Genomic DNA, 15,516 nt, shown 5'->3' with positions numbered 1-15,516 from the left:
CAAAAACCCCACCCACCCAATCTCCCTTCCCAATCCAAAACAGTACTCCCACCACTCAGAGCGTGGGCGCCCTCTTCAACCCCCGACAATACCTAACATACAACGCATCAATAAAATGGCTATGCCTAATCCCCGGCGGCCTCGCCTGCTTAAACGTCTCAATCGCATCCTCAACACTATACCCCAACCTCTCAATCAAATAGCTCACAAGAAAGAAGCCCGTGCGATTGAACCCATAATGGCAATGTACGCCAATCAAGCCGGGCCTCCCTTCCGCACGGATCTTATCGACGAGATCGAAGAAATCGTTGACTTCGGCTGCTTGGGGCGGTTGCTTGGATACGGTGGGGAATTTGTGGTAGGGGATTCCGCCTTCTTCTAGGCCTTTGGGGTCGTATACGGGGTTGTCGTGCGAGATGTCGATTACGGCGCATAGTTTGCCCTTCCACTGTCTTGTCAATACCTTGGGCGTGTGCTCCTCATCGACTTCTCTTAGTGTCTTCATGGCGCGGAAGACGCCGGCGATGGGTGCGGAGACGGGGGGCACGGCTTTCCATTTTGCGAGGTTCTTGACGTCCCATTTTCCCTCTGTGGAGAGGTAGGAGAGTTGCCAGGCCAAGGAGAGGCGCGGGTCGATGTAGTCGATGAAGAAGGTGTTGATTAGGCCGGCGATTATGCGCGAGGTGGAGGGCGCGAAGAGGAGGGAGTGCGCGGCTGGTTTGGGCATTATGGCGGTTTTGACGACGAGGCGGCGGGGGTGCGGGGAGGGTGTGTGGGTGGTGGGGGTCATGGGAGTTGTGGTGGCGGATAGGAGGGGGCCGTCGGTGGTGATTACGCTGCCTTCTGTTGTGTTTTCCGAGACTGAAGAGACGCTGACGTCCGTGGTGGATATAGCGGTTGATTCGATGGTCTTGGTGTCGTCTTCTAGTCTTGGTAGGTCCTTGACATCGATACCGGAATCTTGGTGCTCTGTACGTCCCGGATTGTCGTTGTCAGGGAGGACTGCGGAAGGTACGAAGGGGGCTGCTGCAATGGGCAGGCTCGCCATCTCGCTTGGTGGTTGGATGGCGCTGACATCCCTTCCTAGAAACTCCACAATCTGCTTGACGTTCGACGCAGGGGTAACTGTGTCAGTCTCACCAGCGGCGAGAAACACCGGTATGTTGAGTCCTTTCCAGGCCTCTTTCCCTGGGAGACCCCCTTTCGGCGAGCCACTGGAGTAGTCGGGACACATTCCGCGGGCCATCCTCAACCACACAGCACTTCGGCTCTGCTTGTTGAAGCGCAATTGTAGCTTCTTCGTTTCGTCGTCAGAGTCCACTCCCGCCATGCGTAGGACGCTCTTGCTGTTGACACCTCCTCTTCTATCCCAACGTCTAATCAGATCGAATAGAGCGGCAGGCATCAATGTAAGAGAGCGTAGCTTCTTGACTTCTTCTGCAGTAGGAGGTTCAGCTTTGGGGCAGATGGCAATCAAGCCGCTGACATGCTGCGATAGGAGGTGTGCATGTGGTGAAGTTGGGGAAGCCAGGAGCGCAGCAAGTGAACATCCCATGCTGTGGCCAACAAGAACGACAGGCTGTCCATCATTGACTCCACGATGTGCTTCGATAACGACGGCAAGAAGCTGCACCAACGCTTCCGTGGTGTAGGCGCCCCATGTCTTTGGCTCAAAGCTTGACACACCGCATCCAGGAAGGTCAACGGCCAGGCATGGGGCAAGATTGGAAAGACTGATAAGGATGGGACTGAATTGAGCGATAGAGCCTCCGAGGCCATGGATGAACACCAATAGCGGAACTGGACACGGATCCTTGGGGAGTTTGTCTTCTTGGTGATGTGGGCGGTAAAAGGTCCGGAGCCTGGGGTAGACGAATCCAGTTGACGGGACGGTGTAGGAGCGAACGGTGGAGTACTTCTTCAACAGGCCTGGGTCTGTACCAGCGGCTTCATCTGCGGAGGATTAGTAAAACAAGGCTAGATGATCGCCAGCTAGGCCACGTGATGAATGACATCCATGTGTGTCGCTAGGCAGAACACTCACCAGCCGCGGTATCAGATACATGTTGGGTGTTGATGGCGGTTCCCTTGTTTCCCTTACTCCTATACCAGAGCACAGATCCAAACCCACACAAGGCTGTCAGTTGGAGCATGCCCACAAAAGTCAGAGTCAACCGGTCTCCGCTAACTACGAATGGGTTGAGAAGCCGGAGCAGACGGAGGGCGGATTGCTTTATACTGAGCCCATACCAGAGATTAAGGTCTGAAGCGGTCTGTGTCACTGGGTCGCTGGGTGAGGCAGCGAGGGGAGCCTGTGGAAGACGCAACGTGCCATTGCGGAACAAGCCAGGTCGCGAATGAGGCTCCATGTCCCTTTTCGTGCTGGAATGCTGAAAGTATATGCGACGGGGCGTTCGGGTTGCCGGCGTGCGGGACGGTGACGAGCACTGGGCGGCAGCCAATGGAATCAGATGGTGCCTCTCGTGCCCGGATCGCTGGAGAGAAAGAGCCGGTGCTGAGGGCGTCTCTTATTGGAAACCTTGCGCACGTTTGGCAACGGCGAATGCGCGGCTACGAAGGATATTCCTTAATCTGGGATCTGAAGGCGCGACCGATATCTGACGAGGATATCATCCTGACACAGCGATATGGAGAGATAAAGCGGCAGCGAGCGGTTTTGCTTTGTGCGATAGTGCTTTGCAACCCCCAACTCGGCAGGGAATGGCGTGGGAGTGTTTGCGATATGGAAATTGCTTAGTAGAGAGGGTTGTGATGGGCGCATGGGCGGTATGACGTTGGGTTGGGCTGCTGCCAGGCTTCGGAAGCGGCGTTTTCACGTCCATCGTGGGAACTTGGCAGGGATGCTGGAGCCTTTCCAACGGCCTTCCCCTGACCATCATCACTGCGAACTCTATGGAGAACGATACTTAGTCCTCCCATCTCCCCGTCTTATTGAGACCTGCTGCCAATCTGCGCGTGCTTTTCTTGTGATCCGGATCTTCCGGTGCGACGCCAGCCCGATACACCAGCGACGTGTGCTCTTCGTCGTCAGTTCCCCAGCCCAAGGCAGAATGCAGTACTCTACATGTTCTGGGAACGACCCGGTACTCGGGTCAGATCGACTTACCTGGCCGTCGCGGTACGACATGGACAGATGAATACATAGCCGACATGCAGCCTTGCGTGCTGCGACGACCATGCAAAGCGCCAGGCTCGCAGCATGCATGCGAGAGGCTCCCGCCATTCCCAGCGCGACCTGGCGTCTTTCCAGAAACACCCCGCGAGCGACTTCGCCGTTGCTGGCGCCGCATGTGGTCAAGCCGAAGCCACGCCGGTAGTTGCGCCGACACACACCGGATTTGGCCGCGGCCAAAGTAAATTCCCCAGACCAAACCACACCACACGGCGCTAGATGGTCTCGAATCGTCATAATCGGCTTTCAATCAGGCCCGTCGCATTGGTCAATGGCAGCGTGTGTCAAACTCACGCGTCTACCATGTTCCCATCCGACGGACCCCTCCATCGTTCCGAACGTTGGCTCCAGCGCAACGTGACGAAGGGCTGTCGAAGCCCCACACAGACGTCGCTGCGAGCATTCGGATTGCTCCTTCGTCACTAGGGCAGCCGACGAATGTGTAGATCCCTGCTGCGGGAGTACCTGGGTATACACGGTAACTGCTAGTTATCTCCGTATCTCTCACGACTTCGTCCATTGACTCAACTTTACCTTTCCTCTCTGACTCCTTCTTGAGCTGCCTGTGCATTCCTCTCTACTCTTCCAATCACACTGATCCCTCTTACCACTTAGCACACTACAAGCAGCCCGCCATGGACCCGCGCAACCTCCAGAAGCAGCGTGAACCAGAGGAGCCACGCTTCCTCAGCTTTCCACATCTTCCCGATGACGCGAAGCTCGAGGATGGCAAGCCAGCGCTCAACAAATACTCATCTACACTCACAACCGGTCACAACTTCCCCGGAGCCCAGGTTCGCTGCCCGGTGCCACGACGATTGAAGGACTTCAGTCACTAACGGTTTCTGTCGCATAGGCAATGCTATACGCAGCTGGTGTACCATCACGGGAAGCAATGAAGACGCAGCCCCACGTGGGAATTGCGAGCGTGTGGTGGGAGGGCAACCCTTGCAAGTCAGTATACTCTTTGGATTCGTTGTCATAGTACTGACGATAATACAGCATGCACTGTGAGTGACCTATGCGAACGCCGCGATATACGCCAGTGTAGTCCCGACTTTGTATACTGACGATGGATAGTGCTGGATCTTGGGAAGGAAATCAAGAAGCACGTCTTGAACGACAACATGCTGGCATGGCAGTACAACACGATTGGTGTATCTGATGGAATTACAATGGGTGGAGAGGGTATGTACACCACTGTTGGCTGTCTCTACACATTCTAACATGTCCAGGAATGCGCTTCTCCCTCCAGACCCGCGAAGTCATCGCCGACAGCATCGAAACTGTCACATGCGCCCAGCACCATGACGCCTGCATAGCCATCCCCGGATGCGACAAGAACATGCCCGGAGTCATCATGGCATTCGCGCGACACAACCGTCCCTCGCTCATGGTCTACGGCGGCTCGATAATGCCAGGATACTCCGAGACGCTGAAGAAGCCTATCAACATCTCAACCTGCTACGAAAGCCACGGCGCATACATATACAAGAACCTGAAGAGTGCTTCAGAGGGCAAGTTCTCACCAGATGAGATCATGGAGGATATCGAGCGTAATGCTTGCCCAGGCGCTGGTGCTTGCGGAGGAATGTACACGGCCAACACAATGAGTACTTCGATCGAGGCAATGGGACTGACTCTCCCCAACTCTTCCACAACGCCTGCAACTTCACCTGCCAAAATGCGCGAATGCGCCAAAGCCGCCGCTGCGATACGAGTCTGCATGGAGAAGAACATCACACCGCGAAAGCTCCTCACAAAAGCTTCTTTCGAGAACGCCCTCGTCATGATGATGGTACTAGGCGGATCCACAAACGCCGTGCTACATCTCCTCGCCATGGCAGGCACAGCAGGCGTCCCCCTGACACTCGACGACTTCCAGCGCGTCTCCAACAAAATCCCCTTCCTCGCCGACCTCGCGCCATCAGGAAAGTACATGGCAGCCGACCTCTTCGACATCGGCGGCATGCCCTCCGTCATGAAACTGCTCGTAGCAGCCAAACTCCTCGACGGCAGCATCCCCACCGTGACAGGCAAAACCCTAGCCGAAAACATCGAATCCTACCCGTCCCTGCCCCAAGACCAAGTCCTCATCCGGCCCCTGTCCAACCCCATCAAACCTACCGGCCACATCGAGATCCTACGCGGTAACCTCGCGCCTTCGGGCGCCGTCGCAAAGATCACGGGTAAAGAAGGTCTCATCTTCACCGGCAAAGCCATTGTCTTTAACAAAGAGCACGAGCTCGACCGCGCGCTCAACCTAGGCCAAATTCCCCACGGAGAAAACGTCGTCGTGGTCGTCCGCTACGAAGGACCTAAAGGCGGTCCTGGCATGCCTGAACAACTCAAAGCTTCGGCTGCCATCATGGGTGCTAAACTTACCAACGTGGCGCTCATCACTGATGGACGCTACTCTGGCGCTTCTCATGGTTTCATCGTTGGTCATATTTGTCCTGAGGCTGCGGTTGGTGGTCCTATTGCTGTCGTGCAGAATGGTGATATGATTACGATCGACGCGGAGAAGAATAGGATTGATATGGATGTGCCGCAGGAGGAGATTGATAGGCGGTTGAGGGAGTGGGTGGCGCCCAGTATGCCTGTTACGAGGGGTGTGTTGGCAAAGTATGCGAGGTTGGTGGGGGATGCCAGTCACGGGGCTATGACGGATCTGTTTTGAGGGGAGAGCCCTTCGAATATCATATTTGTGAGCTCTCAGTTTGGAAAGATAGAGGGTTGCAGATATTGCAGATATTGACATTTGATTGGCATGTGCACGACATGAAGGAAGTCGACGTAAGACGCATGTTCCTGGACATGACGTGGTCAAGCGCGCATGAACTTCAACGAGAGAGCGAGATCATAGCAATAGCGGAATCACGATACCAGGAATGATTTGCACGGATGTCGAAGTAGAGGGTATCATGTTGCTTTTGAGGCCCAAGCCCAGTGTCATTGGAAGTCCTAGGCTAAAAGCAGGCCCGACTCAATCATGTCTTTCAACGCCATAAGCCGTAAACCGTGGTAGATCCATAATGCCGCCCCGCAATCAAATGCTAGACAGCTCTTTTACACATATTCCGCGTAGAAGGTGGTAATCTACTCGTCATCCTCCTCCTCCTCAGCCTCGAGAGTGGTTTGCGCAATACGGTCCAAGTCACGCTGGCCGGACTGTGTGATGCGGCGGCCACCCTTGTCCTCGTCCTGCTCGAGCACACCGATCTTCTCGAGAGCCTGCATGACCTTACGGTCGACGGAGCCGGAGGCGTCTACGTGGTGGGAGGGGCGCGAACCGCGGTTCTTGGTGGAGCCGTGGACCTTGCGGAGGCGGCCGACACCAACGGTCTTGCGCTGTGTAATTCATCAGCATGTCTGTCCTTCTTTCACATATCCGTTGTAGTGGAGGTGGTGGTTTCGCGTACCATGTAGACGTGGCGGGCGACAGCGGCGGCGCGGACGTAGAACCAGTCAATGTCCTGGGGAGGAAGCTCGTTGGAGTCTGCGCATGTTAGTCGAAGTTTCTCGCATGGGTGGGGGGAGATTTGATTCTTACGGCTTGTCTTGACAGTGTCAACCCAGCCTGTAGATAAGTGGTCAGCGAACTGAGGTTATCCCCCATTTACGGGATTCAGGCTTCATCCTTCACCCGCTGGATAGAGACGAACCTGGACTGACAGAACGTTAGCATTTGACATCGTGTGGTTTTGCGCAAGGCCAAAACTTACATGGGAAGCTTTCCCTGGCGCTTCAAGAAGGCGGCATAGGCGGCCACGAACTTGTGGGACTCGATGTCCTTGACGGAAACTCCGGGCATGATTGCGGTATTGGTTTGGGATTGGGAGGTGGAGAGAGGCGGTTCCGTGGGCTTGTCGTTGAATGCTGCGGCGTTCGAAGATATCGCGAGAGCCAAATTCAGCGACCCACGGTGGCTCGCTTAGGAACAATGGTCGGGCCGGCACTAGTGGGGCGCTAGGCGGGGTTTGCGAACCATCACTCTTTCCAAGCCTGCAAGTGGAACATCGACACCCGAACATTTTCATTATTCAATTGTGTAGTTGAACATCACGTTACAAGCTCTTCTTGTACGTCGCTCGAAAGCGATTGGTTTCTCTGGTCACCAACATGCGTGCTTCACATAGTTGATACTGCAATACGGTTTCATCCGATACTGGCAAGGACTAGCCAATGCCTTCAACAGGAACACGTCCGTATGTCGGTCGTTATTCAAGTATTACCCTATGCGCAGTGGACATTGAAACTCTTCCGAAGTCGCGCGCCAGCGCTGAGACAGGTATTTTAGACGGAAAACAGTGTAATTGTATGCTTCAGTATCTTCAACTCATTGGTGTCGAAGATATCGCACATTTCAGGGCACAGGTGTGAATCAGACGGAAGAATGGTAACTTCATGTGTATTCTTTTGATACTATTTTTACTTCAATGCTACTATATCCAATCTACCACTTGCTAATATCAACAACGGTAACAGTAACTGAGTTGTTGCTAGCAGGAGGCAGCTCTCCACCACCCATAATCAACAACTTAGACTGGTCCTTGAGGACGCGGAGATGCCTAGTGTAAGAGGTTGCTTCAGGAGTAGCAACCTTGACCCAAGGGCCCTCTCCAAGACCCTTGTTAATGAACACTTCTGAGTTGCTGTGTGCGCTGGCAATGATGGTTCCGTTCTTTCCGCCAGCAGAGCTCCAGACGACGTACGGAGAGCCAGTGGGAATAGTGCCATCGGTGGACTTGAGACTGATGCCTGTGGCCTCGCCGAACTTCTCGGGGTCGGACACGATCTTGTAGTAGACGGGGAACTGGTATGACGTGGTGATGGCAGGTCCGCCACCGTACTCGTAGGTCATGATGTACTTTCCGTTGGGGAGCTTGGCGACTGTGGGCATGCCAGGACGGTCGGTGTAAGTGGGGTAGGTGACATCGTCGATGACTGCACCCCAGGTCTTGAGGTCGGTGGTTGTCTGGTGAACCATCTTCTGGCCGTAGGTGGCGTTCTCGCGCTGGTCGGAGTAGTAGCAGATGAGAGTCTTCTTGTTCATCATCAGGAAAGGCTCCCAGACGGGAGTAAGGCCGTTGTTGGGACGAGCCTCGCCACCTTTGGCGATCGAGGAGACGAACTCCCAAGTCTTGCCGCTGTCCTTGGAGGCGTATAGAACGATGTCGGTGGTAGAGAGATCGGTGGGGATAGAGGATCCAGAGATGAGGACGGTGCCGGCCTTGTAGCCACCAATCGCCTCAGGAAGTACGTAGAGGAATGGCTGGTAGCGCAGACCGAGGCCGTTCTTTGTGTCTTGCACACGCGAGAACTCCTTCCACGACTTTCCGCCATCGGTTGACTTGAAGATGGGGAAGTAGACCTTTGGTGGCTCCGGCGAGTAGTTCTCCCAAGTTGCGAGGAGCGAACCGTCAGCGAGCTGAGCACTGCGCGCATAAAGGACACCGGGGTCGGTCCAGTTGGCGTCCCTGGGTGGTGAGAAGATCACATTGCGGGAGAAGGTAGGCTGTGCCGCTTTCTTGGGGTGCGCAGAAACGGTCGTAGCGACGCTGATGAGCGACAGGAAGAGGGTAGAGAGACGCATCTTGAAGGCTTGAGAGATGTGCAAGATGAAGCCAAAATCGCAGCCGGCATCAACAAAGTATATAAACAAATGCCAATGCAACTCTACCGGCCAGTCAACCGGGATCTACCATACTACCATGTGATCGATACTCTGTTCCCGGTCGGTGGTGCGAGGTAGTTCTCGGAGTCTGCCCGTTTAACGTCACGTCGCCCTGCCACACATGGCAAGCATCCTTGCTCTCCGCAGAAAACACGTCGTTCAATGGCGGGAATCTGGAGACCGCTGTCCGGAGTAATTGTGGGGAACAAGGATCTTCGTGTCTTGCGGGGAAAGCGGTAGTTTATACACCGAGCAAGCCTTAGCCAACTTAGCTAATGCCTAGTCATCGAATGTGCCGAGGCGCGGAGGAAGAACTCTGAACAGATTGGTCCGGAAGAATGACGAGAGCATGTGATGAGAGTCTCTCCGGAGCATCATGGCCAAGATCTTGGAAATCGGAGGTATGCCGAAGTCGTGTTGTGGTGGTATATGTATATGTCGGAGGGGGCTGGAAGTGGAAGATGGGTGTGGCATGACGCACGGCATTGGCAGCGGGAAGGCGCGTCCACGGGTGCCATGGAACGCGACAGCTCGCTACCTCGAGCCACGAAGTCTATCTCAACATCATCGATGCGGACTGCGCATTCCATCCAGCAATCATGCGATGCGCATTTCGTCTTGTACAAGATTGAACAGGTTTGTTGAGCTCCGGCGGCGTGTCAGAGCGTGACGCGTAGGAGGTTTGCACAGAAAGACGACATCGGCGACGCGTCTGGTGGCGAGAAGCAGGTACTACAATGTATCGGGGCTGCGCAATCGTACATCCACGCTTCAGCGGGTAAGGCAGAGTTAAGAAGACAGATAGAGATGAGGCAACCCACGCATGTGATGCTGGCTGCGTTCGGCTGATGAAGTTCGCCAATCAGCGGGCCGGCACGACAGCCTCGTTGATCGCTCTGCAGCAGTGGTGGCAGTGCAGGAACGACCGCAGCAGTCCTCTCCGGTTCGTCGAATCTACAGCTGACTGCAGCCTGGACCGGTCAAAATCAGCAAGATGTCGCCCCTCTCTGCGTCCCTCAGGCGATTGTTCCTGCATCGCGGCGTGAACACTATGCGAACATGGTAAGTCTTTTATGCCGCTCAGGCTTCAGGCAGGGCAACCCTTTGTCATCGCAAGGCTGAAGTGGACATTTGACGGTTTTGGTGGCTGACTTGTGCATCGCGATAGGCTTCTTCAATCGCTTCTCCTGTGCCTTTGCGCTTCAATCAACAACATCCGATGAGCAATGATCCAAAGACATCTGATGCGGGGCGCGAAACACCTCTTCCACAATATGAAAAGACGCAATCGGTGCCGTTCACTCTCAATCTGCAAGAAGATGCACGCAATCCTGGCCAATTTCAGCTCGTCTTCAATCTGGGCCCGAAACAACAGTCGTCGATCGGTGTGCCTCTGAGTTGTGCACCTAATGTTGCCGCGTCTACGACTCTACGAGATGGCTTGAAGTCTAGTGTCGAGAGCCCAGTTCCTCAAAAGACGAGTCCGCCAAGCACTCCTCTCCACGACAGGCAAGGCTGGGCCGACCTGGACAACGTGCCTCCCGAATTTCTTAGAAAGGTCGTGCCAGACTGGAATGTGTCGTTTTCTCGTAGCGACTCAACAGCCTCTACTCAATCCAAACGACTTACGGACATCAAAGCTAGAATCAAGAAGAAAGGAAAGGGCTACGTCGTGCGCTTGCTGAAAGGGTCGACAGACTCGAACGAGATTGCAGAAATAGATCTGGGCCAGCATAACGCTGCGAATCAGACATCTGAGACTCCAGAGCTTGACTCAGCGACTCTGCCCGCGGAGTTGTATTCGCCACCTACGACTATTGCATCAATCTCCGATAGTCTTCTGGATCGCAATGATATCTTCGAGATCGGTACCTCTAACACATCAGGCGTTCAACGACCATCACCGTCTGCGATTCCACCAAGGAGTCACCTGCCGCATCACAGTCTAGCCCGGACTTCGATTGCAGAGGACGGGTTCAGTGATGCTGAGACCTTGATACCAGACATCCGCTCGATACACGACCGTATGGATGAAGATCAGACTGATGTAGAACCGTCATCTCAGGCCCCATCGCTGTTTCCCACCCGCTCGGCTTCGGTCTCCAGTATCGTCAAAACGCCAACGCGCGGTCTGTCACTTGTAGGGCCTGTGAGAAAGCGTGTCGAGAAGAAGACGCGTCCCCGAGTAAAGAGTCGTGGAGCAACCCTGGACCTCAAGCGATCAGATGCTCACAAATCCGTCAAGCGTCGCGTGGGATCGACAACCTTTGCATCCGATAGTCAAGTTGTAGAGGATTTGTTGAACACGACTACTTTGCGCCAACGCATCCGTCCGGTATCTCGAAAGTCGAGTGGAATTGATCTAGCGACCGATGAGTATGCCACCTGGTCGCAACCGATGCGGCCTGCGAGCGCAGTCAAGCCACGACATCTACGGCACGTATCAGCAGACGACCTAAATGTCCCTGCCAGACCAAGACATGGTTTACGGTTGAACACCGACGTACCTCAGACCAAGTCAGCTCATGTGTCGCCAGCGACGCGCCGCAAGAGATCACCTAGGATACGGAAGCACGCGTCATCCTCTTCTTCGTCAATAGATACCGAGGATGCCAATGCACTGCTATCACCTCAGTCGGCAGGAGCGAGTCGCGCAGATGAGCTCCGTGAAGCGCTAAGAAGAGCTTTAGATCAAATTGAGTCAGGGAATGAGGATCTTGATGATAGATTTGAAAAGCCTGTAGTGCCCACCATTGTCGAACCATCCATCGACGACCATGTTGGCGAAATACCGCTACCCCCGGAAGCAGAAATACGGATGGCATCTCCTGGGGATCGAAACATTACATTGAGGTACTGGGGTCTTGCATTGAGTGCGTTGTCAGACAAAGCCTATGAAGGTTTTCGATTGCTTCGTGATACATTCGGTACTGAACCGCCCGTGCCGCAGGGGCATGTGCGGGTGCGATGGACTTGCGTTAGTGATTCGGCATACTCTTTCTCTGGACCATGCTAATAAGACGTAGTCATGCGGTGAGCCATTGTATGACGACTTTATCGAACAGCGACCCAATGCTGCCCGTCTTCTTGAAGCTTATCTCAATCGCCCGAGAGCTCATACACCACATAGCCCTACCAGCCAAAGCAGCACCGCGTCATCGATGGCCTCCATCTTCGACTCGTCGAGCAGAGCGTCCACATTAACCACGCCGTCGTCGACATACGGTGGGCCTAACTCTTGGACTAGAGGCAGCGATCCTTCCAAGTATAGCCCGTCGCGTACAGTCCCCAGCAACCCCTTCAGTGTCCGTATGCCGTCCTTCGTCCAGGAATCTTGGCTCCTGACATGCGCAAATGAGGGCCGCCTGACACCAAAGATCGTCCATCTCGATGTCAACGAAGGGCGCGTAAGAAGCGACAAAGACCTTGCGCTCGCGCTGCGAGAGCATTACGACCAGCTCAACCGCCGTTGGTTCAACTGGGCTCGTCTTCGCGGGCTGACGACCATCGAGTTTGTCCAATTCGAAGTTCATCGCAATCGCTTCGCTGATATCCGTGCGACACCGTCTATGCCTCCCAAGTCCGCTACCTCTTCAGCTTCGACCAGCGAACCAGAGAAGTCTGCAGCGCCGTCTCAGCATCCGTACACCTTCGAGCCCAACGACCTCCTGCCACCTGTTGGCAGCACGTATCTCCTCCATTTGTTCAAGCACCCGCAGGACTATGAGGGCGAGCTGATTACGTATCTTCGCAGTCCGAAGCGGAGGCAGCGGTTGGAGTTCGGTATGGGCTGGGGCGTTCATCTCGTGGAGGGGTTCCTTGCGCAGCGCGTGTGGGCAGTGATGATGAGTGTTTGCGGCTTGGGAAGTACGGTCTTCGCGATCCTGTGGACGGTTAGGCAGGGCGACGTACAGGGTGCCTTTGGGGTTGCGCAGTGGGTGTTGGGTATTGCTGTTTTGTTAGTTGGCGGTCTGCAGGCGTGGTTGGAGTAGGCGCTTACGTATACTTTTCAATCAACGCGTGCCATACCACAACAAGCTTTACAGGATACAAAAAGAACACAACCAACGCAACAGCAAGGTATAATAGGCTGTAGAGTCTACATTGACGTCGTGGGTAGTAGATACTTAACCTCTGTCGCCATCGTATTCCTTAAAAGAGAAAGTTGCTCAGACGTTAAACAAAAAAAGAGCCGATGTAGACATGATCTGTGACGTCTACACAAGCAAAAAATGATAGCTTCTCAAGGAATCGAACCTTGATCTACACAAGTAGGGCGCGCCACGATGGCATTTCAAGCAGGTCCGAAGTTACCTTCAATACACATACTATACAAATGACCTTGACGGAGAACCTGTCGGTCTGTGTCGTCATACCATTAGACCAAGAAGCCTGGTGTGTTTTGATGAAGAGAGAGCCGGCTCCATAATACATATAGAATTATTCGAAGTTGTGTGGAAAACTGAAGACAAGGTGGGTAAAAAAAAGCACTGTCCTTCACCTCAGACAAGCCGCCAACGAAAATCACAACTGGAGCGGCACACCCATGCAAACGCGGTTCTCCTTCACCTTACCTTACGTACGTACTTGAATCTAGCAAAAAAAGATGATATACTTGGTCTCTGCTTGAGTCGAACAAGCGTCTCTCACAAACACTGCAAAGCACAGCTATCACCAGTCAAGTGACCGGGACACTGATGGTGCCAGCGTCAACTGACACTCTGTACTCACAGGAACTGTTGGTGAACGTGTTACCACTCCACTAAGAGACCCGGGTTGAGTTGTTTTGATGGAATATAGAGGGTTTACGCGGCATATGTGGGATAAGTGAGAGCGGCGGGGAGGGCACATTGTATTCTGACTTGAGGGACAGCAGTGCGATGAGATTGCGTGGAGGTACTCGAGGAGTTTTGCGGTGACGGGTAGATTGTAACGACGGTGCCTGGAGGTGCATGCTATGCTGAGATACTGAGATGCTGGCTGCTCAGTGCGGTGTTTTGGTGTTGCTAGACGGCACATTGCGACTGCGTCATACCAGCACCTTGGAAACAACGACGAAATGACATACCCGGGAGGTCTTTGAGGAACGCTACATTGACAGATAGTTGCGAACATCCTAGCCTCATGTATGCAGGGAGATCTGGAGAGGATATTGGCAATATGTGCGGTGGAGATAGGGCCTACGCCCCAGAAAAAGAAACGCAGTATAACAGCTTGAAAAGGGCCAGGTAGAATCCGGCTGCAGCACACTATGAGACTGATTGAAAGGTACGCACTGGAATAGATGAGAGACGGCACTCCGTCATACCAACCTGCTGTGGATGTTCATCACGAGCTACGTTTGAGACATAGAGAAGAAGAAACAGCCTCAGGCCCACACCATATACATCGACAGCCTAAAAGGCAGAACGGTTAAAGACAGAGGTAGAAAGATGTTAAAGTCGACGGCGCCGCGCCTGACATGCAGTTGCACCGCCAGCCGTCCAAGAAGCGCCGCCCCCGAATACCCGACTTGATTAATATCGACGACGATGTCGTCAAACACGCCTGCCTCGATCTAGGCGCATCTCCGCTCACTACTATTGGGGGCAATATTGGCCGTTTCACGTCTGAAACCAGGCTGCACACGCGAAGTTCGGCGGTGGGCCCCAAGGATCGGTTACGCTGTCAGGGGTGCATAACGGTTGCGCGCGCGAAGTTGACGAGTCGACAACATCGGTGTGGATATTGTGCAGGATCGAAGGAAGCTTGGTGTTGCATGCGACAAAATTTGGTCGGTCGGAGTGTCTTGGAGATGGGATGACATGATGAGGTCACGGCAGCTGGGTTCGGCAACCGGACCGTCTTACTGACGTACATTTCAAGCCCGCCCTCGATCGCGGGCATGGACATCAACCTTACCATTCATCAACACCACATCTACCAACCCAGCACGATCGGATCTAGACATCTGACAGGCGCCACAAAATGGGGCGCTCTCGGCACCTCGTTTGACAGAAACAACTAAGCTCTTGGCGGCGCCAGTATGCAAGGGCGAATCCAGGAACACGCGGGATGCACGTTTCGCGCGGCCCCGCTGCACGTTATCGCTCGAACCCGAAACCACAACAACGCCGACCGGAACGATTCATGACGACGGATACGCTGCGTACGATGCATACCGGAGACCAAGAACTGGTTTGTGGCAGGGCGCAGTGATTCTGGAACTGGTCCGGAGCCGTGGGATGGCTCTTGGCTGCAGGCAGGAAACGGCCTGCGCATCCTGACAATGTCGCTTGTCTCTCCGCAACAGGAAACATGGCGATTCAAACAGCACGGGATGCATATTCCTGCGCGCCCGGCATGAACCCACCATTCTGGGCTCTCATTTTGCGAGTCGCCCAGGATGTGGGTCGATGTATGCCGAGCATTTGTAGGAGCAGAGACTGAACTGAATAAATAGGGCACTTGGTACCTCACTCCAAGCACCATCGCTACAGCTTCAATCTTCGGTTCTATACCAGTCCCTTCTTTTCAACCCACATTCGTTCATCAAGTCCTTCACTGTGTGAAGCCGGCAGACACTCTTTCAACAACTTGCGAACTTTCGTCTCTATCGAACCTACCAACTCCATTCTTTCGAAGAACTCCATCTACATCAGTCAAC

The 15,516-nt window shown here is 54.1% G+C and overlaps 5 protein-coding genes across 5 annotated transcripts; 2 read left to right on the top strand and 3 right to left on the bottom strand.

The window, feature by feature from the left end:
- Window positions 1-55: 55 nt before the first annotated feature.
- J4E79_005933 (uncharacterized protein) lies at window positions 56-2,153 on the bottom strand (the record flags this gene model as incomplete). The annotated part of the gene is made up of 2 exons (XM_049354809.1): window positions 56-1,953; window positions 2,045-2,153. 2 exons carry the CDS (start codon window positions 2,151-2,153, stop codon window positions 56-58), a joined length of 2,007 nt encoding a protein of 668 aa, XP_049210932.1.
- A 1,675-nt stretch (window positions 2,154-3,828) lies between these two features.
- Window positions 3,829-5,873, top strand: J4E79_005932 (uncharacterized protein; the record flags this gene model as incomplete). Its single annotated transcript, XM_049354808.1, has 5 exons — window positions 3,829-3,987; window positions 4,050-4,147; window positions 4,196-4,203; window positions 4,274-4,381; window positions 4,429-5,873. 5 exons carry the CDS (start codon window positions 3,829-3,831, stop codon window positions 5,871-5,873), a joined length of 1,818 nt encoding a protein of 605 aa, XP_049210931.1.
- Window positions 5,874-6,292: 419 nt separating this feature from the next.
- On the bottom strand, window positions 6,293-7,007 carry RPS19 (40S ribosomal protein S19; the record flags this gene model as incomplete). The annotated part of the gene is made up of 5 exons (XM_049354807.1): window positions 6,293-6,544; window positions 6,616-6,692; window positions 6,747-6,795; window positions 6,840-6,858; window positions 6,919-7,007. 5 exons carry the CDS (start codon window positions 7,005-7,007, stop codon window positions 6,293-6,295), a joined length of 486 nt encoding a protein of 161 aa, XP_049210930.1.
- Window positions 7,008-7,649: 642 nt separating this feature from the next.
- On the bottom strand, window positions 7,650-8,789 carry J4E79_005930 (uncharacterized protein; the record flags this gene model as incomplete). The annotated part of the gene is made up of 1 exon (XM_049354806.1): window positions 7,650-8,789. One exon carries the CDS (start codon window positions 8,787-8,789, stop codon window positions 7,650-7,652), a length of 1,140 nt encoding a protein of 379 aa, XP_049210929.1.
- A 1,300-nt stretch (window positions 8,790-10,089) lies between these two features.
- On the top strand, window positions 10,090-12,862 carry J4E79_005929 (uncharacterized protein; the record flags this gene model as incomplete). The annotated part of the gene is made up of 2 exons (XM_049354805.1): window positions 10,090-11,743; window positions 12,156-12,862. 2 exons carry the CDS (start codon window positions 10,090-10,092, stop codon window positions 12,860-12,862), a joined length of 2,361 nt encoding a protein of 786 aa, XP_049210928.1.
- Between the last annotated feature and the right edge of the window lie 2,654 nt (window positions 12,863-15,516).

Source organism: Alternaria viburni (genome assembly GCF_023758015.1).
Source record: "Alternaria viburni strain BMP 2772 chromosome Unknown scaffold_11, whole genome shotgun sequence".
Lineage (NCBI taxonomy): Eukaryota > Fungi > Ascomycota > Dothideomycetes > Pleosporales > Pleosporaceae > Alternaria > Alternaria viburni.
The sequence above is the reverse complement of the archived record's forward strand: the minus strand, read 5'-3'. Positions and strand labels throughout refer to the sequence as shown.